We start from the raw sequence: 27,557 nt of genomic DNA, 5'->3' as shown, positions 1-27,557 counted from the left end.
CGACGTATGGGTTAACATTTTCACTACTAAATTAACAGTTTAGGTGCAGCTTTCCAGTTTCCGCTACAGTAGAGGCTTTTACCGCGAAGCATATAAATCCCAAGTACAAAACTTCTGTTAGGGTGGGTAGGCTGAGGGATGTCTATCAGGTATGTCCTGTGGAGGCATTGGTGGAAACGCACGTCGAACAGATAAGTGGCTTCATCTCGAATAAAGGGCGGGGCTTGGGGTTGCCTGGCAAAGAGCTTCTGTAGCAAGTGCAGGACATGCTTCAGTGACACTTGAAAAGACTCCAGTGCAGGTTGAATGTAGCCCTAGCTTGAAATAAACAGCGCTAACGTGTTATATATCCAAACGGGAAATGCACTTTCTATTTTGGTATGTGACTTTATTTAACCCACTGGAAGTTACTCAACAATACCTATTTAACACATCGTTTAGTATTTATTAATGACGCTGCAGTGAGTGTCTGCATTGCTCCGAAGGGTAATGGTCATTCTGTTTTGTCTGCTGTACATGAATTGAAATAAATATGTTACCTGGAGGTATTAAAGGATGTTTATTCCAGAAGTGCTTGTGTTAACATATATTATAATGTATTTATCACATGTAGAAATTTTATAACAACGAATTTTGTTGTTTTCAAATGACAGTTGACTGTGTCGTATCTGAAAAGCTGTAACTCTGGAGTAATGTGACTGTGAGGGAACTTGAAAAGTGGCCATACAGTAGGAAATGGTACCTGCCCCTGGACCCCCTCAACAGCAGCTGGACACACCGCAGGCATCCCGGCGGGAGCAGGCTGTGGTCAGTGAGAAGCTAAAAGGACTGACACCACAGTGTGATGTGCCTGAGGCTGACACCGCCACAGTAGAGACTTTAATTCAAGCTATAACAGCAGGGTAAGTTGGGTAACACTGGGTTTAGCTGTATGTTGTGAATAGTACATATTTATCTAGAGTGTATTGTGGCTAACATTCCTCCCTTGGCAGACGCAGGCGACAGCGGGACAGTTGTATCACTAAGTTAATTGCTGTCCCGACCGGGGGTATGACAGAGATGCGGTATCGGTGAGCTGCAAGCGGTAGTCACAGAAACACTGCAGAAATATGTGTTGTCATTTTATATTACCTGTTTACAGATGATCGGTATACTGTTATCACTTTTACTAAACATTATGTTCACATCACTGAAAATTGTGTGTAACGTGTGCCTCTCTGTAAATAAAACCTCCAAGTGTAACTCCCCTCTTTAATTTTATTTATTCATTTATTGACATTTGATAACAGAAAAGTATGAATCGGTAGGAGCTTATTTTCAGCGGAGGCCCGAATAGAAAAGCTGTAAAGTATTACAAAATATTCTAAGAACAATATTTTTACAATCTTGAAAAATAATACAAAAAATCTACAGTTTAAATAATTATACCAAATTAGACATACATTAAAACATTAGTTAAGAATAGTTACAAGTCACATGATAATGATTTAATGTTTAGCGAAATTGTAACCAGTTTATAGAGAAATTAAAGGTAAAGTTAATGTAATACAAACAGGAACTGCAACATGACATTTGAGAAAAGCAGGTTTATGATATATTAAGAGACAAAGCCAAGGGAGAGAAGTTGAAAAGTAAGGAAGTGAGTGAAGAAGGGAGAGTAATGAGATGTCATGTTTGAATAGGTACTTGCTCACATTTAGGGATTATCTTCATATTGAGCAAGAACAGAGCCAGCTTTTGGCTAGGAAGTCTTTCAGAATGGTTTTGAAGGATGGTATTCCAGGCTGTTGTATTTACGTATTTCATATGTATGAAAACACAACAGATCCCTATTTTTAGGTACGTTGTTCATAAGCTGTCTACATTTAAACGACTGAGGGCTACTTCTTTCTTTTTTTCTTTTTACAGGGGTAGTGCACTGATCAGTACTGACCAATTTCAGGCTTAGCCCAGATCCCTGACAGGGAATAGAAGCAACATGTAATCTGTTAGCCACCCTAGCCCGCTAGGGTCTCTTGAACCTCTTTGCTGACCAGATTTGTTCATTAAAGTTTATAGTTTAATGCAGAAAATGCACTCTGAAATACATTTCATTGAGCAAAGCACATAGTACACAAATGGTACGAATGCCACCTTTTTAAAAGTCAAATGAGGACTGTTCCTACTGAAATATAAGATTTTGCAAGACTGCCTACATTTTCAAGGGTCTATATTATAAGCATGAACGTTTACTTACCCGAATGCCTAAATGTCGACACGTCTTCATCTGACTGCGAAAACATCGATCGTCTAGAAACGTGAAATCGAAAACATTGAATCGTCATGGTTGGCCCTTCTGCGGTATAGCTCCGTAAGATAAGTGTGCGATAGTTACGGACCTTAGGGTTAGGGTGCGGGTTAAGGGAAGTGCATAGATGGTAACATATGTTAGACTTAGTGTAGGGTTAGAAGTAGGGTTTTGTTAAGTGTATGGGTGTGGATTATTTAGTTTGTTTGGGTTTAGCTTTTTAAGGTAAGTGTGCAATAGTTATGGACCTTAGGGTTAGGGTGCGGGTTAAGTTAAGTGCATACATGGTGGTATATGCAAGATTTAGTGTAGGGTTAGAAGTAGGGTTTAGTTTAGGGTTAGAAGTAGGGTTTTGGTTAGTGTATGTATGTGGTTTATTTAGTTTGTGTAGGTAGTATGCAGCGGGCGGTGGGGTGGGACAACTATGACAGTTCGACTTTTTGAATTTTGCGGTTTAGGGCATTTGGTGTATTTGCGGTCGCAGAATATGTGTCGATGTTTAGGTATTCGGGTAAGTAAACGTTCGTGTTTATAATATAGACCCCATTTTCAAATATTTCAAGATGACAATTTTAGTATTGTCACATTAAAACTCTTTATTGTAAGCATCTGCTCTTATTGTTTCATACTTTGTGTCACGTGCAGTATCCCGTTTTCCACATTACTGTAAGGAAAGATGCAAGTTGCCTGTTAGTGTTTAAGAGACATTTGCCAGTTTCCATGTCCCTTACGCATATACATACAGTATTTTACAGTGTGCCTCCCTTGCAACAAGCATACACACACATACAGTATATTGCAGTGTGCCTCCCTTGCAACAAGCATATACACACATACAGTATATTACAGTGTGCCTCCCTTGCAGTACGCATGCACACACATACATTATATTACAGTGTGCCTCCCTTCCATTGAGTGAAATGAGTAAGTGAATGCAATTAATGAGTTTTGGATATTTAAATAAGCAATGAGGCCATTGAACAAAAATATGTAGTTGTTGATGTAGGACTTAATGAAACATATTATTTTTACTTTGTTTAAAGGCTTTTAAGGCAACTCAAATTAATAGTCTTAAACCCTTTCTTTATTTATTTATTGATTTTTTCATAGCTTATTTTTATTTACATATTAATCTGTTTGCTTGCTAGGTTGGTTAAACTGACCCACATAACTATTTCAGCCAAAACAGACTCCAAAGATCATATAAAACAGTTAGTTGGGTGTATTTATAATTTACAATAAATTTCTAGTACAGTAAAATGTAGCACAGACTACATTAATACATTTGAAGACAGATGTAAGTCAGCATGTCAGTTTATACATTCAACAGAAGTGAAAATCAAGTTAATTTATACATTTAGCAAAAGTGAAATATGTGTTACAATTACAGTTGCAGTTAAAATATAGCAAATTGAAAACTGGATTTGTGAAAAAAAATCCTTGCATATAACATCATGCAGTAGTTCATTCAGCTACATGCAGAGAAATAATGAAAAATGAAAAAATGGTGTTTAACAGTTGTATACACTGATTAATCAAAACCCTTCCACTCTAGAACATAAAGCATGGTCACATACAGAGTAATTAACTTAAATGTGTGGTCCCAAGTAACCTTCAAGGTTAAAACTGTAACCAGTTGTTTATAAAAACATTTTACATGGTGAGTTGCTGCACCTCTATAGTAAAAGTACTAATAAATATTTAAATAACCATAGGGACTGACCTGTATAATTAGCCTTATTATAATTTATTTGTTAAGGGGCATCTCAAGAACACTATCTGATTAAATAAATCACACTGTAGTCAAATGGAAATGAAGTGATTCAATGCCAGAACTACAGGCAATGCTCATTAACAGTTTACAGTCTTAATCAGCTCCACTAAACAGTCTGACAATAACGTCTTACTGAAGGATTCAATTCTGAATGGGAAAAGGGGTTGAGGATGGATGGATGGATGATCGTAGTAGGGCTTTTTTTACAAATGTAATGATTGGGTATTCAAAACACACAACAGCGACATTACTTTTAGCATATAAAAGCATGAAGCTTAGCAGATCTTGCCACTTTTACTTCACAGCACCATCATATAGAAAGCATCACTGCATATCTGCCAGTCATATAAGCTTCAATCCAAACTGACACTGCAACTGTTTTCCTGTAACAAAATGGGTTATCTAAAATTATCTGTTGACAGGTTCTCCAGAGATTATTAAGCAGAGCAATGACTCATAAAACCCCAGTTCTAACTGAAATGTGAATAGCCTTATAAAAGTGACTGTCGATAACCTCTAGCTGAAAAACAAAATCACTTGAACATGTAAGCCTCCATTAAACTCAGTTTTGATAGTATAGTTACTTTTAAGCTATTCTAAGTATTTGGAATGATGATTGAGAATTAATACTACAAAGAAAATTAAGATACACTAAAGATTTATTTTCATCTTTCCATCAGTAAGTCTTTTAATTTTTTTATTTCGACATAGCCTTTCTTTGTAAAATCAGTAAACTTTGAAGGTACAATTTGTCCACTAACACCATTAGTGTGAATCTTTTATATGCTGTTTCTAAGCAACAAAAGCCTTCAATGCTGAGTGCAGAATTGTGTGTTAAAGTGAGTGCCCTCCTTTCCATGTCTCCACAATGTGTAAGTTAGGAATAAACTAATACATGGAACCACAATATAGTTCCTGATGCGTCTTTGTTAAATATAGCAGCGCCTAGTGTTTAGAAGCAAAACAGAAAAACTATATAGCAAATGGTCTTGTTGCTTTATGTAATGAGAAGAGTATCAGCATCCATTTTATTTACTGTTTGGTAACCGGGTAGATAGATTGGGTCATAGACCCTTTTCAGACACCACCTTATCATTCATTGCATGACCAGTAGAAAATGGCTGCATGATTAGTACAAGAACAAAGAGTACAATAAGACAGTATTTTTTTTTAAATTATACAAAGAAGGAATTTATGCAGAACAGCTTTGGACTTTTGGGCAAGTGATATTCTACAACAAAAAAATTGCTGGACATATATACTGAAACGTATGCATATAAATGATTTTAGGCACAGTAACATAGAGTGATTTTCCTATAAAAATAGTTGAGGATGTTTATGAAGGCATACAATGATTTATTTAAATGTAGTGCAACAGTATTGTATATACATAAATGATTTATATAATTTGATTTTTGCATACAGGGGATTTATACAAAACATCTCAAAGTGATTTTGCCATACCAGGGATTTATTTTGTTATCATACAAGAAAATCATTAATACACCATGAGTTATATATTTATGATATTTATCTAAAAGCAGCACCTATTCATTTTTTCATAAAAAAATATTTAATTTTCTGATTTTACAAATAATTTATAAAGTCTAATTTTAAATGTAAATCTAATTTTTATTTTTAAACTACTTATCTATATCAAACAAAGCTCCTCATTAGTACTCTTCAAGAAAAATCACGTTGATTGGATGGGAGATAGGAAATTCACTCCGGGAATCACTTCTGTGGCTCTGCTCAACAGGAGCACAGGAAAATAATTTTCTTGGGTGGAGAAAGCCAGGGTACCTTTTTGGCTAGGCTTATGTAGGCCCTAGGGCCAATAGCCTAGTACCTACCTATGAATCTATGTATGATGATTATATGATTTTGATACGACTTTAATATTGTGTACTAGGTGTACAAGGAAACAGTTAATGTAATCTTATTATAGGAATCGAAATGATTTATATAAAGTGGCAATGGCATAAAGGCTGTCTGTTTGAGAGACTACCAGTAGTGTTGTATGGTAAAGAAATACATTAGTTGTCTGACGAGAACAATTGAAGCCATATAATGTTGGAGTACCAAAACATGTTGACAAAGTGAATGGTATAAAAATACCACGTATAAGTCAGTCACAATAATATTGCATAAAATAAAAAAATAATTAGCAATTAAGAAGTGATTCATGCATTGTGATTTTTGGGCAACACAAAAGAGAAAGATTTAATGTCCTGGGCACATGAAGCATTCACATTGAGTGTTTTGAACTATAAAAAAAGGCATACAATGGGTTTGAATATAAGTACTTAAGCAATTACAAATGACAAAAGTGATGTAGTAAGGCCTTATTATGTACTGGCAATTCAGCTCACGTGTCCTAGCTCAAAAGAATCATTTTATTAGTTACAGCTGTTTGCTCCTCCATTTCTGACCAAGTACTCTGTAGGAAATATTTAAAATCTGCCAGCTCACTACACTCCCAAACGATACGTTCCCAGTTATCCCTGTCTCTCTTTGTCTTTACTATCACATATCAGGCATTTGCTATATACCTGAGGAAACATTCTCTGAAATCTGCATGGGGTACAAAATACCCATGCAAACAGCTATAAGCAAAGCCTAAAACATTTCTTTACTTTGTAACATACTTGGGAGTCATACAGATGTCCTTCCATCATTCCTTCGTAAACTGCCTTTTCAGTCTTTCTTTCCAACCATTTCTGACCTCCGCTAATTGATTATTATAGTTGCCATGCATGATTTTATATGTTTGTCTAAATATCTGCTTTTTAACAGCAGCTTCTATTCTAAACTCAATTAAAACATCGGCAAGAGCTAGTCTTTTTTCTTAGTAATCCCCTATCCCTATGTCTATACTCTGATATCAATCCCTGATAGAGAAGGCAGACTTTAACCAACAGTCCAAACTTCTGCTTGGCCTCATCCCACTCTAGTTACTTGCTCCCAATACCTTGATTCCTTTGCCAGTTTTCTTTAGTAAATTACAGCCCTCTCTTGCCTACTATGCTATTTTGTGTAACCCTATTTATAATCATCTCTACTGACAAAAATCTCCTTTCTGCAACTTTATGAATTATTTCTGCAACTGTATGTAATGAATGTAATAGTCTTTATGGTTGTTATTATTCTCTTTAAAGATCTAGATCCAAAATCCTACTCTCTTCTTATTTCTTGACCTTCCCTCTGTTTCATCATCATCATCCCTTTCTACTTTGATTTTTAACCTCCTGCTTGCATTATATACACTGCATATGTCTAAAGTATCCATTCAAATCAGGTAATCCTAAACCTCTGTTGCCAAAAAAAAGCAATTACTAGGAAATGGAATCAGAATCTAAACAAACTGTAACCAAAGTACTAAATATGTTTTTGTTTGTGTCTTTTGGCTTTTCCCGGTTAGGGGTCGCCACAGCGGAACTCCGGTCCACTAATGATTGGTAGTGGATTTTTACATACCGGGTTACCAGCCCTGATGCACAACCTTCAATGAAGGCATGCCCCATTCACGTATGCCTCCACACAGAAGACGCTCTAGCTGAGACTCGAACGGGACAACATCTTGCTATGAGGCGACAAACTACCGCAGCACCAAGGAGATAAAAGAGCTAGAACTGGGGTCTTTAGAAAAGGGAGCGGGCAAATTACATAGAAATAGATGGAATTTGTGGGAACAAGTCATGCAGTATTATGTTCAAGGAGAGGAGGAATGAGGTTTAAGGAGAGGCAAGAACTGAGCAATTTCTGTAATGTTGGTGTTAATATTTGCTAAACGGAAAGCAAGAAAACGTATATGTATTGTATAATGCATGAATATGAGAAATGTTAATTTTTTCTTTTCTATTGATGTATATGTGTATATGTCTTAAGTGATAATGTAATAAAAGTGTTTAAAAACAGACAAAATAGATTTATTCAAAGTGACTTTAGCATCAGAGAAGGATAATTGGTGAATCTGATCTAGGATAGAGTTAGGAAGCAAGTTGAAATTGTGCAAAGTAATTGACGGTATAGAAACAGAGTGAATTGGCATGAAAATAATATAAACAAAGCAAACTAAACCAAGTAGTTAAATGATTATTACTGAAAGTGATTCATACAGTGTGATTTAATCATTATAGAAGGCTAGTAGACTAGCCTGCCCACCCAGTTATCAAATAACAATACACACAATAAATAATTTGTAAATGTTATGCAAGCATTGGAGCAAGGCATAGCTGTATAATCGTAATGAATTCAGTTGACGTAGGACGGTTTACTACCATGGAATATGGATAACTTATATTGAAAGAATATAACTTCATTACGATGTTATTAATTAAGGCAAAGACACCAGAATATCTCAGTGTTATTTGATGCATTGGCCTCCTGAATGTATGTGGTGTACTTGGCTTAATAGCACCATAAATTGAAAGAAGAATCATTCATGTAGATCATAAGGACTCTCCAAAATTATGCTAGCCCACTTTGTTTAGTGAATACAAAAAGGTATTGATTCACTAGAAGAAAGCAACAAATACATTAAAGTATATTTGGGTATATAGCAGACATATGCAGATTATGAGAACATTTCCAATTTAGGTATGGAATAGGTGAGACATTAGGAAGCAGGCTTCTGTATGACATATATGACAATACCATATGGAAAGGACTAATATCAAAGAAGGGTTTAAGACTAGAGAAGCAACCATTGTACTGTCCAAGAAAACAGCTTCAAACGATGATGCTGGCTTACAGCAAAGTATAAATGAGTGCACTGATAAAAAGTGCTCAGTAAGGATACATAAACACAATTATTTTTGCACTGTGACAAAATATCATGCAGCCACTTTTACTACCGATCCAAAGACAAAAAAAAACTGCAGAAAATACCAGGAGAAAGGCAATTTTGAGATAGTTTACCTATGGAAGGGAAGGAAAAAGGGTGTAAGTGGTACACACAAAATGGCAAAAATAGCACAAGAAAGGTACCTACGATAAAGATAATGAGCTACGAAGGCTATAAACCTGACTCAAAGTTAGAAATGCGGTAACTTCTGAGCAAGTGCAAGTACTTAATGTAGCATTATATAGAGTACTATAAACCTGACTCAAAGTTAGAAATGCGGTAACTTCTGAGCAAGTGCAAGTACTTAATGTAGCATTATATAGAGTACTATAAACCTGACTCAAAGTTAGAAATGCGGTAACTTCTGAGCAAGTGCAAGTACTTAATGTAGCATTATATAGAGTACTATAAACCTGACTCAAAGTTAGAAATGCGGTAACTTCTGAGCAAGTGCAAGTACTTAATGTAGCATTATATAGAGTACTATAAACCTGACTCAAAGTTAGAAATGCGGTAACTTCTGAGCAAGTGCAAGTACTTAATGTAGCATTATATGGAGTACTATAAACCTGACTCAAAGTTAGAAATGAGGTAACTTCTGAGCAAGTGCAAGTACTTAATGTAGCATTATATGGAGTACTATAAACCTGACTCAAAGTTAGAAATGAGGTAACTTCTGAGCAAGTGCAAGTACTTAATGTAGCATTATATAGAGTACTATAAACCTGACTCAAAGTTAGAAATGCGGTAACTTCTGAGCAAGTGCAAGTACTTAATGTAGCATTATATAGAGTACTATAAACCTGACTCAAAGTTGGAAATGCGGTAACTTCTGAGCAAGTTGAAGTACTTAATGTAGCATTATATAGAGTGCTATAAACCTGACTCAAAGTTAGAAATGCGGTAACTTCTGAGCAAGTGGAAGTACTTAATGCAGCATTATATAGAGTACTATAAACCTGACTCAAAGTTAGAAATGCGGTAACTTCTGAGCAAGTGGAAGTACTTAATGTAGCATTATATAGAGTACTATAAACCTGACTCAAAGTTAGAAATGCGGTAACTTCTGAGCAAGTGCAAGTACTTAATGTAGCATTATATAGAGTACTATAAACCTGACTCAAAGTTAGAAATGCGGTAACTTCTGAGCAAGTGCAAGTACTTAATGTAGCATTATATAGAGTACTATAAACCTGACTCAAAGTTAGAAATGCGGTAACTTCTGAGCAAGTGCAAGTACTTAATGTAGCATTATATAGAGTACTATAAACCTGACTCAAAGTTAGAAATGCAGTAACTTCTGAGCAAGTGCAAGTACTTAATGTAGCATTATATGGAGTACTATAAACCTGACTCAAAGTTAGAAATGAGGTAACTTCTGAGCAAGTGCAAGTACTTAATGTAGCATTATATGGAGTACTATAAACCTGACTCAAAGTTAGAAATGAGGTAACTTCTGAGCAAGTGCAAGTACTTAATGTAGCATTATATAGAGTACTATAAACCTGACTCAAAGTTAGAAATGCGGTAACTTCTGAGCAAGTGCAAGTACTTAATGTAGCATTATATAGAGTACTATAAACCTGACTCAAAGTTAGAAATGCGGTAACTTCTGAGCGAGTGCAAGTACTTAATGTAGCATTATATAGAGTACTATAAACCTGACTCAAAGTTGGAAATGCGGTAACTTCTGAGCAAGTGGAAGTACTTAATGTAGCATTATATAGAGTGCTATAAACCTGACTCAAAGTTAGAAATGCGGTAACTTCTGAGCAAGTGGAAGTACTTAATGCAGCATTATATAGAGTACTATAAACCTGACTCAAAGTTAGAAATGCGGTAACTTCTGAGCAAGTGCAAGTACTTAATGTAGAATTATATAGAGTACTATAAACCTGACTCAAAGTTAGAAATGAGGTAACTTCTGAGCAAGTGCAAGTACTTAATGTAGCATTATATAGAGTACTATAAACCTGACTCAAAGTTAGAAATGCGGTAACTTCTGAGCAAGTGCAAGTACTTAATGTAGCATTATATAGAGTACTATAAACCTGACTCAAAGTTAGAAATGCGGTAACTTCTGAGCAAGTGCAAGTACTTAATGTAGCATTATATAGAGTACTATAAACCTGACTCAAAGTTAGAAATGCGGTAACTTCTGAGCAAGTGCAAGTACTTAATGTAGCATTATATAGAGTACTATAAACCTGACTCAAAGTTAGAAATGCGGTAACTTCTGAGCAAGTGCAAGTACTTAATGTAGCATTATATAGAGTGCTATAAACCTGACTCAAAGTTAAAAATGCGGTAACTTCTGAGCAAGTGCAAGTACTTAATGTAGTTTCATAGTTTCATAGTAGTGTACTAGGCTATCTGCCCGGGGGCATTTATAAGCCTAGCCAACAGTGATGTGGCTTACGCCACCCCATACTATATAGTTGCGCCTCTCTAGTAGTGACACATGTGGGACCCCATTATTTAGTAAACTATACCTCTGTCTAGTAGTGACACTGAGGTGACTCCCGGGGTAAACTTGCGATCTCCCATCCATGCATCGAGATTTTTCTTGAACAGTGCCAATGAAGGGCTCTGTCTCACATGAACTGGGATTTTGTTCCAGAGTATGGGTAACCTCTGTGTTATGAATCTATCCCTCCAGCATGTCCTATTCATATTTGTGCAGAGGTTGAAATCTTTAGCTCAAGGTGGTTCTGGTGGATTTGGATTTTTGAGATGGAGCATGTCCATCAATTCCTGGTTGGACATGGCCCTATATGTTAGGCACAAATCACCTCTGAGCAGGCGGTATGCTACTGAATAGAGCTGGAGTTTCTTTAATCTAGCTGGATAAGGCACATGTTTGAGACCTATGATCCTCTTGGTGAGGTACTTCTGGGGTCTTTCCAGTTGTTGCATGTGCCGGGTGAGATACATCCCAAATGGAGCATTATATTCAATCATGGGCCTGACAAGGAGGAATATAGAGGTACAATGACCTCCTTTGATCTGGATGAGAATCCCTTCATGATGAGATGGGCAAGGTAGAATGTCTTTCTGACCACTTTGGCAACATGGTTGTCAAAGGAGAGGTCACTATCGACTTGAGTCCCCAGGTCTCTGATTACTTCTTCCGTATTCAGTGGGTTATTGTCTACGTGATAATTTGTGGGTACTTTGTTTTTCCCAAAGGGGATGACTATACATTTTTGGCGTTAAGTTTGAGGCCATGATTCCGGCACCAGTTGTCCGTTTCAGTGAGACCTTTCTGTAGGATGTGTGTGTCAGCACGTGAGTCAACTATGGCACCCAGTTTGCAGTCATCTGCAAACTTTGTCAGCCATAATCCTCCCATATTTGCTTTCACATCTGAGAAGTAAATGCCGAATAAGAGTGGACCCAAGACTGAGCCCTGTGGGACACCACTCGTGACTGGTTTTGAGTCTGACATGGCTCCAGCAATTTTAACCTTATGGGTTCTGTTTTTTAGCCAGTTTGCTACCCATCTTGTGACATATGGATTTACATTTAGGCTGCTGAGCTTGTCAATGATGCCAGAGTGTGGTATCGTGTCAAAGGCCTTAGCCAAGTCCAAGTAGGCAGTGTGGACAGCCTTGCCCTCGCCGATGGCACTAGTGACTGTCTCGAAGAAGTCAACCAGGTTTAAGAGGCAGGATCTGCCTTTTACAAAACCGAACTGGGTGGGATCAAGGGTCTGCAGATCCCCAATGTTGCCATTTATGAGTTCCATGATGATTCTTTCCATAGCCTTACAGACCAGGCTGGTCAAACTTATGGGGCGGTAGTTACCAGGGTCAGTAGAATTTCCCCTTTGTGGAGTGGGACCACTGTTGCTGTGCGCCAGTGTTCAGGTACATATCCTGTAGTGAGGCTAAGATTGAATAGCGTTCTTAGGGGCGGGTTTAGTTCATCTTGAAGTTCACGTAACACGCAACCGGGATACCATCGGGTCCCATAGATGCTGTGTTTTTGCCTTGTTGAGTGCTGATTTCACCTGTATGTCTGTGATGACAGGTAGGTTACATTCAGCAGGGATAATTACTTCATCTTTAGGGGTGAGGGAGGGAGAAATTTGCACTGAACCTATCTGCCAGAATATTGGCAATGTCGGTAGGGTCAGTGAATTTTTGTCATTGTGTACTAACTCAGAGCATATCTGAGAATTTCCTCCCAAGGTTCTGACATAATTGAAGAAGGCCTTGTGATTGTCTTTGGTATCCTTGGCAATCTTTTCTCAAAGTTTGCTTTAGATGTTTTATGAGAGAACGTAGTTTTTACTTGTGCTGATCAGGAAGCCTTTCCCTTGTGGGATTTGGCTTTGTCCTGCAGTAGCTTCCTTCTTTGTTGTACAGTTTGTTTATAGCCGGGTCCACCAAACCGGGCGTTTTCCTTGGTGGAGAGGGTCTTGGTTTTAGTTGGGATTGCTTGATCCATGCATTCTTGGAGATGTCCGTAGAAGGCTTTTGTGAAGGATTCAGCATTTTGGGATGTGGTTTCCATTAACCCAGTAGGCTTAAAGGATATCATTTCTGACTTAAGGAGATCAAAGTCAGCTTTTGAAAAGTTTTTCACTGTAGTCTTTTGTTCTGGGGTGGGGTGGGATATGTACATCCAACATGATCAGTTTATGATCAGATCTTACTAGTGAGGGGTTTATATCCGGTGCGGAGCATTTGGACCCCATGTTTGTGATAATCAGGTCAAGTATATTATCTCTCCTCGTAGGAGAAGTGACCAGTTGCTCCATAGCATTTGAGTTTATGAATTCCAGGAATCTTTGGGCTAGGGTGTTAGGGCTAGAATAGTGGGCCCAGTCTATGTTGGGGTAGTTGAAGTCACCCAATATGATGGTGTTTGGTGTGACATTCATATCCTCCAGTGTTTTCAGGAATGCTTGATGGGATTCCTGGGATTGGGAGGGTGTTCTATAACATGCGACCAGTTGTATGGCAGTTTTGCCTATGGTGAGTAAAACTTGTATGGTTTCTGATGCTTCATGGTAGCCACCAATCGAGAGGTGTAGGTGTCCTTTATGAAAATGGACACTCCCCTCCTTTGTGGTTCGGCCTGGAACTTGAGGCCGAAACGCATGATATGAGGTATAGCCTGGTAGCGCTGGAGTGCTCTCAGGAGCCTTGAACCAGGTTTCAGTTACTGCACAGACATCGATGTTCTCCATACTGAGAAGTGCTTCGAGTGCCTGCATCTTGAGATTTAGACTTCTGGCGTTGAGCAGCATTACCCTTAATTTTTTCCATTTTTGTTTTTATGGAGGTTGATTTGTCCTTTGAGCATTGCCTAAAAAGGCACTATGGGGTGGCAAGAGCCTTGGCCAGTATCCGAAGCCCAGTGGTGACAGGTGCAAGCCATCCCTTGCGAAGCAACGTGGCTTGTCCAGCATGTCATCCCAGGCTGACAGACATTGGATCCCCTAGAATGACACCAGTGATTAAGCCAATTGTTAAAACTGATCATTTTGTCTTTGTACTGAGGCATCATTCTTGGTGAAGGCAGGATGCTGCTCAGGGTCAGGGTCATACCAGTCTGGGCTACATAATCGGAGAGCTCCTCAATGTCTCTTTTCATGTAGTCCAGGGAGGTACGTCTCAGGTCATTCACACCCGCATGGACAATGACTGAATCATACTTGTACTTGCTTTGGAGTGACCTGAGTGCGTGTAATGTGGCGGATCCTAGCTCCCGATAGGCAGCTCACCGTTACCCTCTCCTTATTCAGCCTGGTAAGTGGAACGTCGGTGTGTCTGACTATAGAGTCACCTATTACTAATGTCTCTGGCATAGTGTTTTGCCTTAGGGGCTGTGATTGTGTGACACACCTGTTGCTTGAGGTATGTGTTGTAGGTGTTGCGTTTTGTGGTGTGTATTTCTGGGTGTCTGCTTTGGAGGCCTCTGTTGTTTTGGTAAGTTTTTTATAAGAGCCTCCGAGTATGTCTTTGTGTTCTTATGTGTTTGGTTTGTAGTAGTGGTGGTTTTATGTGTGACTGGTTTTGCTTTGGGTGTGGGTACCATCTCCTCCTGTCTGGTCTTGCCAGTCCTGAGTTGAGAGAGTTCAGCCTCCAGTCTGGCTATATAGTTGCATCTCTCACAAGTATATGTGTTAGTAGGAAGGAGGAGAGGGTTGTCTGTGTACATGAGACAATTGTAACATTGTCTTAAGATTCCCAGATTAACCAGCTGAACAAGAGAGGATGCTAGTGGTCTACCACTCGACATACTAGAATATTATAAGGAGTGTTGTGCCTTTAAGGGAAGTGGGTATTCACAGGGGGTAGTGGATGCCTGTAGTGCTTACTTTCGGGTAAGAGTGCTTGTTTTATTATGAGTGCTTGCTAAGGATAGAAGTTCCGAAAACAAGTGCTAATATATACAGCTAAATAGACTGAGTAGAGCTTCTAAGGGAAAAATTGAAGAGCAGACTTGGCGGAGCCAGAAATAGTTTAAACCTGTATAACCGCTGCTGCGCTAGGCGCCCAACCGCGCAAAACGCCCTGAGGCGGATTTTTATACAGGGAACTTGAAAAGAGCTAGAAATGGTCCAAGGCAACCAATGATTTACAGCTCAAGTGCTGAGGTCACTTCCCCCAGGGACAGATAGGCTGCTCAAGGCTCCCCACTCCCACTGGTGAGCTCAGAAACTTCCTTCTATCCAAGTAAGGCAATGGCCAACACAGGAACTACACACAGCCCAGAATACAGCAAAGCCTGTATACTGGTCTTAACTAGTCGAGCAAAGGCGGGAAAACAAGGAGTATTTTTTTTTGTTTTTTTAGGAAAGCACACAGAAATGCAGTTAAGCAAACAGTAAAATCGATTTACACAGGCTAGCACACTTTAGTGGGCAGCCTCAGCAGTTAAATTAGCAAAAAAACAGTATTATTCGACCAGAGTCGACCAAAATGCTACTTTTAAGTGCAGATACTTTAGAATTCAGCAGATAGACACAAAACAGTTATATCTAGTTAAATGAAAGCCAGAGAGGACAATGCAGATAAAAAAAAGCCAAAAAATACTTAAATCTGGAAAGTGGTCGCTTCTTTCAGTTCTCTGTTGCCAGGACCACTCTGCAGGACCACGTGGAGCTCTGCTTGGGTATATAGCCAGAAAAAACGCCCTGAGGCGGATTTTTATACAGGGAACTTGAAAAGAGCTAGAAATGGTCCAAGGCAACCAATGATTTACAGCTCAAGTGCTGAGGTCACTTCCCCCAGGGACAGATAGGCTGCTCAAGGCTCCCCACTCCCACTGGTGAGCTCAGAAACTTCCTTCTATCCAAGTAAGGCAATGGCCAACACAGGAACTACACACAGCCCAGAATACAGCAAAGCCTGTATACTGGTCTTAACTAGTCGAGCAAAGGCGGGAAAACAAGGAGTATTTTTTTTTGTTTTTTGTTTTTTTTAGGAAAGCACACAGAAATGCAGTTAAGCAAACAGTAAAATTGATTTACACAGGCTAGCACACTTTAGTGGGCAGCCTCAGCAGTTAAATTAGCAAAAAAACAGTATTATTCGACCAGAGTCGACCAAAATGCTACTTTTAAGTGCAGATACTTTAGAAATCAGCAGATAGACACAAAAACAGTTATATCTAGTTAAATGAAAGCCAGAGAGGACAATGCAGATAAAAAGCCAAAAATACTTAAATCTGGAAAGTGGTCGCTTCTTTCAGTTCTCTGTTGCCAGGACCCCTCTGCAGGACCACGTGGAGCTCTGCTTGGGTATATAGCCAGAAAAACGCCCTGAGGCGGATTTTTATACAGGAACTTGAAAAGAGCTAGAAATGGTCCAAGGCAACCAATGATTTTCAGCTCAAGTGCTGAGGTCACTTCCCCCAGGGACAGATAGGCTGCTCAAGGCTTCCCACTCCCACTGGTGAGCTCAGAAACTTCCTTCTATCCAAGTAAGGCAATGGCCAACACAGGAACTACACACAGCCCAGAATACAGCAAAGCCTGTATACTGGTCTTAACTAGTCGAGCAAAGGCGGAAAACAAGGAGTATTGTTTTTTGTTTTTTTTAGGAAAGCACACAGAAATGCAGTTAAGCAAACAGTAAAATTGATTTACACAGGCTAGCACACTTTAGTGGGCAGCCTCAGCAGTTAAATTAGCAAAAACAGTATTATTCGACCAGAGTCGACCAAAATGCTACTTTTAAGTGCAGATACTTTAGAAATCAGCAGATAGACACAAAAACAGTTATATCTAGTTAAATGAAAGCCAGAGAGGACAATGCAGATAAAAAAAAGCCAAAAAATACTTAAATCTGGAAAGTGGTCGCTTCTTTCAGTTCTCTGTTGCCAGGACCCCTCTGCAGGACCACGTGGAGCTCTGCTTGGGTATATAGCCAGAAAGACGCCCTGAGGCGGATTTTTATACAGGGAACTTGAAAAGAGCTAGAAATGGTCCAAGGCAACCAATGATTTACAGCTCAAGTGCTGAGGTCACTTCCCCAGGGACAGATAGGCTGCTCAAGGCTCCCCACTCCCACTGGTGAGCTCAGAAACTTCCTTCTATCCAAGTAAGGCAATGGCCAACACAGGAACTACACACAGCCCAGAATACAGCAAAGCCTGTATACTGGTCTTAACTAGTCGAGCAAAGGCGGAAAACAAGGAGTATTTTTTTTTGTTTTTTGTTTTTTTAGGAAAGCACACAGAAATGCAGTTAAGCAAACAGTAAAATCGATTTACACAGGCTAGCACACTTTAGTGGGCAGCCTCAGCAGTTAAATTAGCAAAAACAGTATTATTCGACCAGAGTCGACCAAAATGCTACTTTTAAGTGCAGATACTTTAGAAATCAGCAGATAGACACAAAAACAGTTATATCTAGTTAAATGAAAGCCAGAGAGGACAATGCAGATAAAAAAGCCAAAAATACTTAAATCTGGAAAGTGGTCGCTTCTTTCAGTTCTCTGTTGCCAGGACCCCTCTGCAGGACCACGTGGAGCTCTGCTTGGGTATATAGCCAGAAAAAACGCCCTGAGGCGGATTTTTATACAGGGAACTTGAAAAGAGCTAGAAATGGTCCAAGGCAACCAATGATTTACAGCTCAAGTGCTGAGGTCACTTCCCCAGGGACAGATAGGCTGCTCAAGGCTCCCCACTCCCACTGGTGAGCTCAGAAACTTCCTTCTATCCAAGTAAGGCAATGGCCAACACAGGAACTACACACAGCCCAGAATACAGCAAAGCCTATATACTGGTCTTAACTAGTCGAGCAAAGGCGGAAAACAAGGAGTATTTTTTTTGTTTTTTGTTTTTAGGAAAGCACACAGAAATGCAGTTAAGCAAACAGTAAAATTGATTTACACAGGCTAGCACACTTTAGTGGGCAGCCTCAGCAGTTAAATTAGCAAAAACAGTATTATTCGACCAGAGTCGACCAAAATGCTACTTTTAAGTGCAGATACTTTAGAAATCAGCAGATAGACACAAAAACAGTTATATCTAGTTAAATGAAAGCCAGAGAGGACAATGCAGATAAAAAAGCCAAAAATACTTAAATCTGGAAAGTGGTCGCTTCTTTCAGTTCTCTGTTGCCAGGACCCCTCTGCAGGACCACGTGGAGCTCTGCTTGGGTATATAGCCAGAAAAAACGCCGTGAGGCGGATTTTTATACAGGGAACTTGAAAAGAGCTAGAAATGGTCCAAGGCAACCAAAGATTTACAGCTCAAGTGCTGAGGTCATTTCCCCCAGGGGCAGATAGGCAGCCCAAGGCTACCCACTCCCACTGGTGAGCTCAGAAACTTCCTTCTATCCAAGTAAGGCAATGGCCAACACAGGAACTACACACAGCCCAGAATACAGCAAAGCCTGTATACTGGTCTTAACTAGTCGAGCAAAGGCGGAAAACAAGGAGTATTTTTTTTGTTTTTTTAGGAAAGCACACAGAAATGCAGTTAAGCAAACAGTAAAATTGATTTACACAGGCTAGCACACTTTAGTGGGCAGCCTCAGCAGTTAAATTAGCAAAAACAGTATTATTCGACCAGAGTCGACCAAAATGCTACTTTTAAGTGCAGATACTTTAGAAATCAGCAGATAGACACAAAAACAGTTATATCTAGTTAAATGAAAGCCAGAGAGGACAATGCAGATAAAAAGCCAAAAATACTTAAATCTGGAAAGTGGTCGCTTCTTTCAGTTCTCTGTTGCCAGGACCCTCTGCAGGACCACGTGGAGCTCTGCTTGGGTATATAGCCAGAAAACGCCCTGAGGCGGATTTTTATACAGGGAACTTGAAAAGAGCTAGAAATGGTCCAAGGCAACCAATGATTTACAGCTCAAGTGCTGAGGTCACTTCCCCAGGGACAGATAGGCTGCTCAAGGCTCCCCACTCCCACTGGTGAGCTCAGAAACTTCCTTCTATCCAAGTAAGGCAATGGCCAACACAGGAACTACACACAGCCCAGAATACAGCAAAGCCTGTATACTGGTCTTAACTAGTCGAGCAAAGGCGGGAAAACAAGGAGTATTTTTTTTTTGTTTTGTTTTTTTAGGAAAGCACACAGAAATGCAGTTAAGCAAACAGTAAAATCGATTTACACAGGCTAGCACACTTTAGTGGGCAGCCTCAGCAGTTAAATTAGCAAAAAAACAGTATTATTCGACCAGAGTCGACCAAAATGCTACTTTTAAGTGCAGATACTTTAGAAATCAGCAGATAGACACAAAAACAGTTATATCTAGTTAAATGAAAGCCAGAGAGGACAATGCAGATAAAAAAAGCCAAAAAATACTTAAATCTGGAAAGTGGTCGCTTCTTTCAGTTCTCTGTTGCCAGGACCCCTCTGCAGGACCACGTGGAGCTCTGCTTGGGTATATAGCCAGAAAAAAAACGCCCTGAGGCGGATTTTTATACAGGGAACTTGAAAAGAGCTAGAAATGGTCCAAGGCAACCAATGATTTACAGCTCAAGTGCTGAGGTCACTTCCCCAGGGACAGATAGGCTGCTCAAGGCTCCCCACTCCCACTGGTGAGCTCAGAAACTTCCTTCTATCCAAGTAAGGCAATGGCCAACACAGGAACTACACACAGCCCAGAATACAGCAAAGCCTGTATACTGGTCTTAACTAGTCGAGCAAAGGCGGAAAACAACGAGTATTTTTTTTTTGTTTTTGTTTTTAGGAAAGCACACAGAAATGCAGTTAAGCAAACAGTAAAATTGATTTACACAGGCTAGCACACTTTAGTGGGCAGCCTCAGCAGTTAAATTAGCAAAAAAACAGTATTATTCGACCAGAATCGATCAAAATGCTACTTTTAAGTGCAGATACTTTAGAAATCAGCAGATAGACACAAAACAGTTATATCTAGTTAAATGAAAGCCAGAGAGGACAATGCAGATAAAAAAGCCAAAAATACTTAAATCTGGAAAGTGGTCGCTTCTTTCAGTTCTCTGTTGCCAGGACCCCTCTGCAGGACCACGTGGAGCTCTGCTTGGGTATATAGCCAGAAAAAACGCCCTGAGGCGGATTTTTATACAGGGAACTTGAAAAGAGCTAGAAATGGTCCAAGGCAACCAAAGATTTACAGCTCAAGTGCTGAGGTCATTTCCCCCAGGGACAGATAGGCTGCTCAAGGCTTCCCACTCCCACTGGTGAGCTCAGAAACTTCCTTCTATCCAAGTAAGGCAATGGCCAACACAGGAACTACACACAGCCCAGAATACAGCAAAGCCTGTATACTGGTCTTAACTAGTCGAGCAAAGGCGGGAAAACAAGGAGTATTTTTTTTTGTTTTTTTAGGAAAGCACACAGAAATGCAGTTAAGCAAACAGTAAAATTGATTTACACAGGCTAGCACACTTTAGTGGGCAGCCTCAGCAGTTAAATTAGCAAAAAAACAGTATTATTCGACCAGAGTCGACCAAAATGCTACTTTTAAGTGCAGATACTTTAGAAATCAGCAGATAGACACAAAACAGTTATATCTAGTTAAATGAAAGCCAGAGAGGACAATGCAGATAAAAAGCCAAAAATACTTAAATCTGGAAAGTGGTCGCTTCTTTCAGTTCTCTGTTGCCAGGACCCCTCTGCAGGACCACGTGGAGTTCTGCTTGGGTATATAGCCAGAAAAAACGCCCTGAGGCGGATTTTTATACAGGAACTTGAAAAGAGCTAGAAATGGTCCAAGGCAACCAATGATTTACAGCTCAAGTGCTGAGGTCACTTCCCCCAGGGACAGATAGGCTGCTCAAGGCTCCCCACTCCCACTGGTGAGCTCAGAAACTTCCTTCTATCCAAGTAAGGCAATGGCCAACACAGGAACTACACACAGCCCAGAATACAGCAAAGCCTGTATACTGGTCTTAACTAGTCGAGCAAAGGCGGGAAAACAAGGAGTATTTTTTGTTTTTTTAGGAAAGCACACAGAAATGCAGTTAAGCAAACAGTAAAATCGATTTACACAGGCTAGCACACTTTAGTGGGCAGCCTCAGCAGTTAAATTAGCAAAAACAGTATTATTCGACCAGAGTCGACCAAAATGCTACTTTTAAGTGCAGATACTTTAGAAATCAGCAGATAGACACAAAACAGTTATATCTAGTTAAATGAAAGCCAGAGAGGACAATGCAGATAAAAAGCCAAAAATACTTAAATCTGGAAAGTGGTCGCTTCTTTCAGTTCTCTGTTGCCAGGACCCTCTGCAGGACCACGTGGAGCTCTGCTTGGGTATATAGCCAGAAAAACGCCCTGAGGCGGATTTTTATACAGGAACTTGAAAAGAGCTAGAAATGGTCCAAGGCAACCAATGATTTACAGCTCAAGTGCTGAGGTCACTTCCCCCAGGGACAGATAGGCTGCTCAAGGCTCCCCACTCCCACTGGTGAGCTCAGAAACTTCCTTCTATCCAAGTAAGGCAATGGCCAACACAGGAACTACACACAGCCCAGAATACAGCAAAGCCTGTATACTGGTCTTAACTAGTCGAGCAAAGGCGGGAAAACAAGGAGTATTTTTTTTTGTTTTTTTAGGAAAGCACACAGAAATTCAGTTAAGCAAACAGTAAAATCGATTTACACAGGCTAGCACACTTTAGTGGGAAGCCTCAGCAGTTAAATTAGCAAAAAAACAGTATTATTCGACCAGAGTCAACCAAAATGCTACTTTTAAGTGCAGATACTTTAGAAATCAGCAGATAGACACAAAAACAGTTATATCTAGTTAAATGAAAGCCAGAGAGGACAATGCAGATAAAAAAAGCCAAAAAATACTTAAATCTGGAAAGTGGTCGCTTCTTTCAGTTCTCTGTTGCCAGGACCCCTCTGCAGGACCACGTGGAGCTCTGCTTGGGTATATAGCCAGAAAAAACGCCCTGAGGCGGATTTTTATACAGGGAACTTGAAAAGAGCTAGAAATGGTCCAAGGCAACCAAAGATTTACAGCTCAAGTGCTGAGGTCATTTCCCCCAGGGACAGATAGGCTGCTCAAGGCTCCCCACTCCCACTGGTGAGCTCAGAAACTTCCTTCTATCCAAGTAAGGCAATGGCCAACACAGGAACTACACACAGCCCAGAATACAGCAAAGCCTGTATACTGGTCTTAACTAGTCGAGCAAAGGCGGAAAACAAGGAGTATTTTTTTTTTGTTTTTGTTTTTAGGAAAGCACACAGAAATGCAGTTAAGCAAACAGTAAAATCGATTTACACAGGCTAGCACACTTTAGTGGGCAGCCTCAGCAGTTAAATTAGCAAAAACAGTATTATTCGACCAGAGTCGACCAAAATGCTACTTTTAAGTGCAGATACTTTAGAAATCAGCAGATAGACACAAAAACAGTTATATCTAGTTAAATGAAAGCCAGAGAGGACAATGCAGATAAAAAAAGCCAAAAATACTTAAATCTGGAAAGTGGTCGCTTCTTTCAGTTCTCTGTTGCCAGGACCCTCTGCAGGACCACGTGGAGCTCTGCTTGGGTATATAGCCAGAAAAAACACCCTGAGGCGGATTTTTATACAGGGAACTTAAAAAGAGCTAGAAATGGTCCAAGGCAACCAATGATTTACAGCTCAAGTGCTGAGGTCACTTCCCCAGGGACAGATAGGCTGCTCAAGGCTCCCCACTCCCACTGGTGAGCTCAGAAACTTCCTTCTATCCAAGTAAGGCAATGGCCAACACAGGAACTACACACAGCCCAGAATACAGCAAAGCCTGTATACTGGTCTTAACTAGTCGAGCAAAGGCGGAAAACAAGGAGTATTTTTTTTGTTTTTGTTTTTAGGAAAGCACACAGAAATGCAGTTAAGCAAACAGTAAAATCGATCTACACAGGCTAGCACACTTTAGTGGGCAGCCTCAGCAGTTAAATTAGCAAAAACAGTATTATTCGACCAGAGTCGACCAAAATGCTACTTTTAAGTGCAGATACTTTAGAAATCAGCAGATAGACACAAAACAGTTATATCTAGTTAAATGAAAGCCAGAGAGGACAATGCAGATAAAAAAGCCAAAAATACTTAAATCTGGAAAGTGGTCGCTTCTTTCAGTTCTCTGTTGCCAGGACCCCTCTGCAGGACCACGTGGAGCTCTGCTTGGGTATATAGCCAAAATAAACGCCCTGAGGCGGATTTTTATACAGGGAACTTGAAAAGTGCTAGAAATGGTCCAAGGCAACCAATGATTTACAGCTCAAGTGCTGAGGTCACTTCCCCAGGGACAGATAGGCTGCTCAAGGCTCCCCACTCCCACTGGTGAGCTCAGAAACTTCCTTCTATCCAAGTAAGGCAATGGCCAACACAGGAACTACACACAGCCCAGAATACAGCAAAGCCTGTATACTGGTCTTAACTAGTCGAGCAAAGGCGGAAAACAAGGAGTATTTTTTTTGTTTTTGTTTTTAGGAAAGCACACAGAAATGCAGTTAAGCAAACAGTAAAATCGATTTACACAGGCTAGCACACTTTAGTGGGCAGCCTCAGCAGTTAAATTAGCAAAACAACAGTATTATTCGACCAGAGTCGACCAAAATGCTACTTTTAAGTGCAGATACTTTAGAAATCAGCAGATAGACACAAAAACAGTTATATCTAGTTAAATGAAAGCCAGAGAGGACAATGCAGATAAAAAGCCAAAAATACTTAAATCTGGAAAGTGGTCGCTTCTTTCAGTTCTCTGTTGCCAGGACCCCTCTGCAGGACCACGTGGAGCTCTGCTTGGGTATATAGCCAGAAAAAAACGCCCTGAGGCGGATTTTTATACAGGGAACTTGAAAAGAGCTAGAAATGGTCCAAGGCAACCAATGATTTAAAGCTCAAGTGCTGAGGTCACTTCCCCCAGGGATAGATAGGCTGCTCAAGGCTCCCCACTCCCACTGGTGAGCTCAGAAACTTCCTTCTATCCAAGTAAGGCAATGGCCAACACAGGAACTACACACAGCCCAGAATACAGCAAAGCCTGTATACTGGTCTTAACTAGTCGAGCAAAGGCGGGAAAACAAGGAGTATTTTTTTATTTTGTTTTTAGGAAAGCACACAGAAATGCAGTTAAGCAAACAGTAAAATCGATTTACACAGGCTAGCACACTTTAGTGGGCAGCCTCAGCAGTTAAATTAGCAAAAAACAGTATTATTCGACCAGAGTCGACCAAAATGCTACTTTTAAGTGCAGATACTTTAGAAATCAGCAGATAGACACAAAAACAGTTATATCTAGTTAAATGAAAGCCAGAGAGGACAATGCAGATAAAAAAGCCAAAAATACTTAAATCTGGAAAGTGGTCGCTTCTTTCAGTCCTCTGTTGCCAGGACCCCTCTGCAGGACCACGTGGAGCTCTGCTTGGGTATATAGCCAGAAAAACGCCCTGAGGCGGATTTTTATACAGGGAACTTGAAAAGAGCTAGAAATGGTCCAAGGTAACCAATGATTTACAGCTCAAGTGCTGAGGTCACTTCCCCAGGGACAGATAGGCTGCTCAAGGCTCCCCACTCCCACTGGTGAGCTCAGAAACTTCCTTCTATCCAAGTAAGGCAATGGCCAACACAGGAACTACACACAGCCCAGAATACAGCAAAGCCTGTATACTGGTCTTAACTAGTCGAGCAAAGGCGGAAAACAAGGAGTATTTTTTTTGTTTTTGTTTTTAGGAAAACACACAGAAATGCAGTTAAGCAAACAGTAAAATCGATTTACACAGGCTAGCACACTTTAGTGGGCAGCCTCAGCAGTCAAATTAGCAAAAAAACAGTATTATCCGACCAGAGTCGACCAAAATGCTACTTTTAAGTGCAGATACTTTAGAAATCAGCAGATAGACACAAAAACAGTTATATCTAGTTAAATGAAAGCCAGAGAGGACAATGCAGATAAAAAAAGCCAAAAAATACTTAAATCTGGAAAGCGGTCGCTTCTTTCAGTTCTCTGTTGCCAGGACCCCTCTGCAGGACCACGTGGAGCTCTGCTTGGGTATATAGCCAGAAAAAACGCCCTGAGGCGGATTTTTATACAGGGAACTTGAAAAGAGCTAGAAATGGTCCAAGGCAACCAATGATTTACAGCTCAAGTGCTGAGGTCACTTCCCCCAGGGAGAGATAGGCTGCTCAAGGCTCCCCACTCCCACTGGTGAGCTCAGAAACTTCCTTCTATCCAAGTAAGGCAATGGCCAACACAGGAACTACACACAGCCCAGAATACAGCAAAGCCTGTATACTGGTCTTAACTAGTCGAGCAAAGGCGGAAAACAAGGAGTATTTTTTTTTGTTTTTTGTTTTTTTAGGAAACACACAGAAATGCAGTTAAGCAAACAGTAAAATCGATTTACACAGGCTAGCACAATTTAGTGGGCAGCCTCAGCAGTTAAATTAGCAAAAAAACAGTATTATTCGACCAGAGTCGACCAAAATGCTACTTTTAAGTGCAGATACTTTAGAAATCAGCAGATAGACACAACAACAGTTATATCTAGTTAAATGAAAGCCAGAGAGGACAATGCAGATAAAAAAGCCAAAAATACTTAAATCTGGAAAGTGGTCGCTTCTTTCAGTTCTCTGTTGCCAGGACCCCTCTGCAGGACCACGTGGAGCTCTGCTTGGGTATATAGCCAGAAAAAACGCCCTGAGGCGGATTTTTATACCGGGAACTTGAAAAGAGCTAGAAATGGTCTAAGGCAACCAAAGATTTACAGCTCAAGTGCTGAGGTCACTTCCCCCAGGGACAGATAGGCTGCTCAAGGCTCCCCACTCCCACTGGTGAGCTCAGAAACTTCCTTCTATCCAAGTAAGGCAATGGCCAACACAGGAACTACACACAGCCCAGAATACAGCAAAGCCTGTATACTGGTCTTAACTAGTCGAGCAAAGGCGGGAAAACAAGGAGTATTTTTTTTTTTTGTTTTTTTAGGAAAGCACACAGAAATGCAGTTAAGCAAACAGTAAAATCAATTTACACAGGCTAGCACACTTTAGTGGGCAGCCTCAGCAGTTAAATTAGCAAAAAAACAGTATTATTCGACCAGAGTCGACCAAAATGCTACTTTTAAGTGCAGATACTTTAGAAATCAGCAGATAGACACAAAAACAGTTATATCTAGTTAAATGAAAGCCAGAGAGGACAATGCAGATAAAAAAAGCCAAAAAATACTTAAATCTGGAAAGTGGTCGCTTCTTTCAGTTCTCTGTTGCCAGGACCCCTCTATATAGAGTGCTATAAACCTGACTCAAAGTTAAAAATGCGGTAACTTCTGAGCAAGTGCAAGTACTTAATGTAGCATTATATAGAGTGCTATAAACCTGACTCAAAGTTAGAAATGCGGTAACTTCTGAGCAAGTGCAAGTACTTAATGTAGCATTATATAGAGTACTATAAACCTGACTCAAAGTTAGAAATGAGGTAACTTCTGAGCAAGTGCAAGTACTTAATGTAGCATTATATAGAGTACTATAAACCTGACTCAAAGTTAGAAATGAGGTAACTTCTGAGCAAGTGCAAGTACTTAATGTAGCATTATATAGAGTACTATAAACCTGACTCAAAGTTAGAAATGCGGTAACTTCTGAGCAAGTGCAAGTACTTAATGTAGCATTATATAGAGTGCTATAAACCTGACTCAAAGTTAAAAATGCAGTAACTTCTGAGCAAGTGCAAGTACTTAATGTAGCATTATATAGACTGCTATAAACCTGACTCAAAGTTAGAAATGCGGTAACTTCTGAGCAAGTGCAAGTACTTAATGTAGCATTATATAGAGTACTATAAACCTGACTCAAAGTTAGAAATGAGGTAACTTCTGAGCAAGTGCAAGTACTTAATGTAGCATTATATAGAGTACTATAAACCTGACTCAAAGTTAGAAATGAGGTAACTTCTGAGCATGTGCAAGTACTTAATGTAGCATTATATAGAGTGCTATAAAGCTGTGGTGGGTCAGCCCACAGGTGGCAAGAGTAAAACTGTGGATGCAACTGAAAGAAAGAGCAACGATGCCTGTTTATTTCTGTCCCTGACTACAAATAAATCTTCTGTTATATACCATCAAAAAGATAAACCCCGGGATTCAATAAAGCCTACACTAAGTGTACACTTAGTGTACACGACATGTATTCAGTAAAATTCTTATCTCATTTTTGTGCTTTCTAGTCACTCAGAAAGATTACGCTAAGTGTACATGTAGT

At 39.9% G+C, this 27,557-nt stretch overlaps 1 protein-coding gene across 1 annotated transcript in view; it reads left to right on the top strand.

Moving 5' to 3' along the window:
* The first annotated feature begins 286 nt into the window (after positions 1 to 286).
* Positions 287 to 27,557, top strand: part of LOC122793540 (probable protein S-acyltransferase 23) — a 711,842-nt gene continuing 684,571 nt past the window's right edge. Inside the window, exons 1-2 of the mRNA XM_044061673.1 lie at positions 287 to 378; positions 654 to 902. Coding sequence (XP_043917608.1) covers positions 736 to 902 — 167 coding nt within the window. The 5' untranslated portion in view covers positions 287 to 378; positions 654 to 735. The remainder of the gene's footprint in view (positions 379 to 653; positions 903 to 27,557) is intronic.

Source organism: Protopterus annectens, chromosome 2.part0 (genome assembly GCF_019279795.1).
Source record: "Protopterus annectens isolate FY-2018-M chromosome 2.part0, PAN1.0, whole genome shotgun sequence".
Classification (NCBI taxonomy): Eukaryota; Metazoa; Chordata; order Ceratodontiformes; family Protopteridae; genus Protopterus; species Protopterus annectens.
This window is presented reverse-complemented; position numbering and strand designations above follow the sequence as displayed.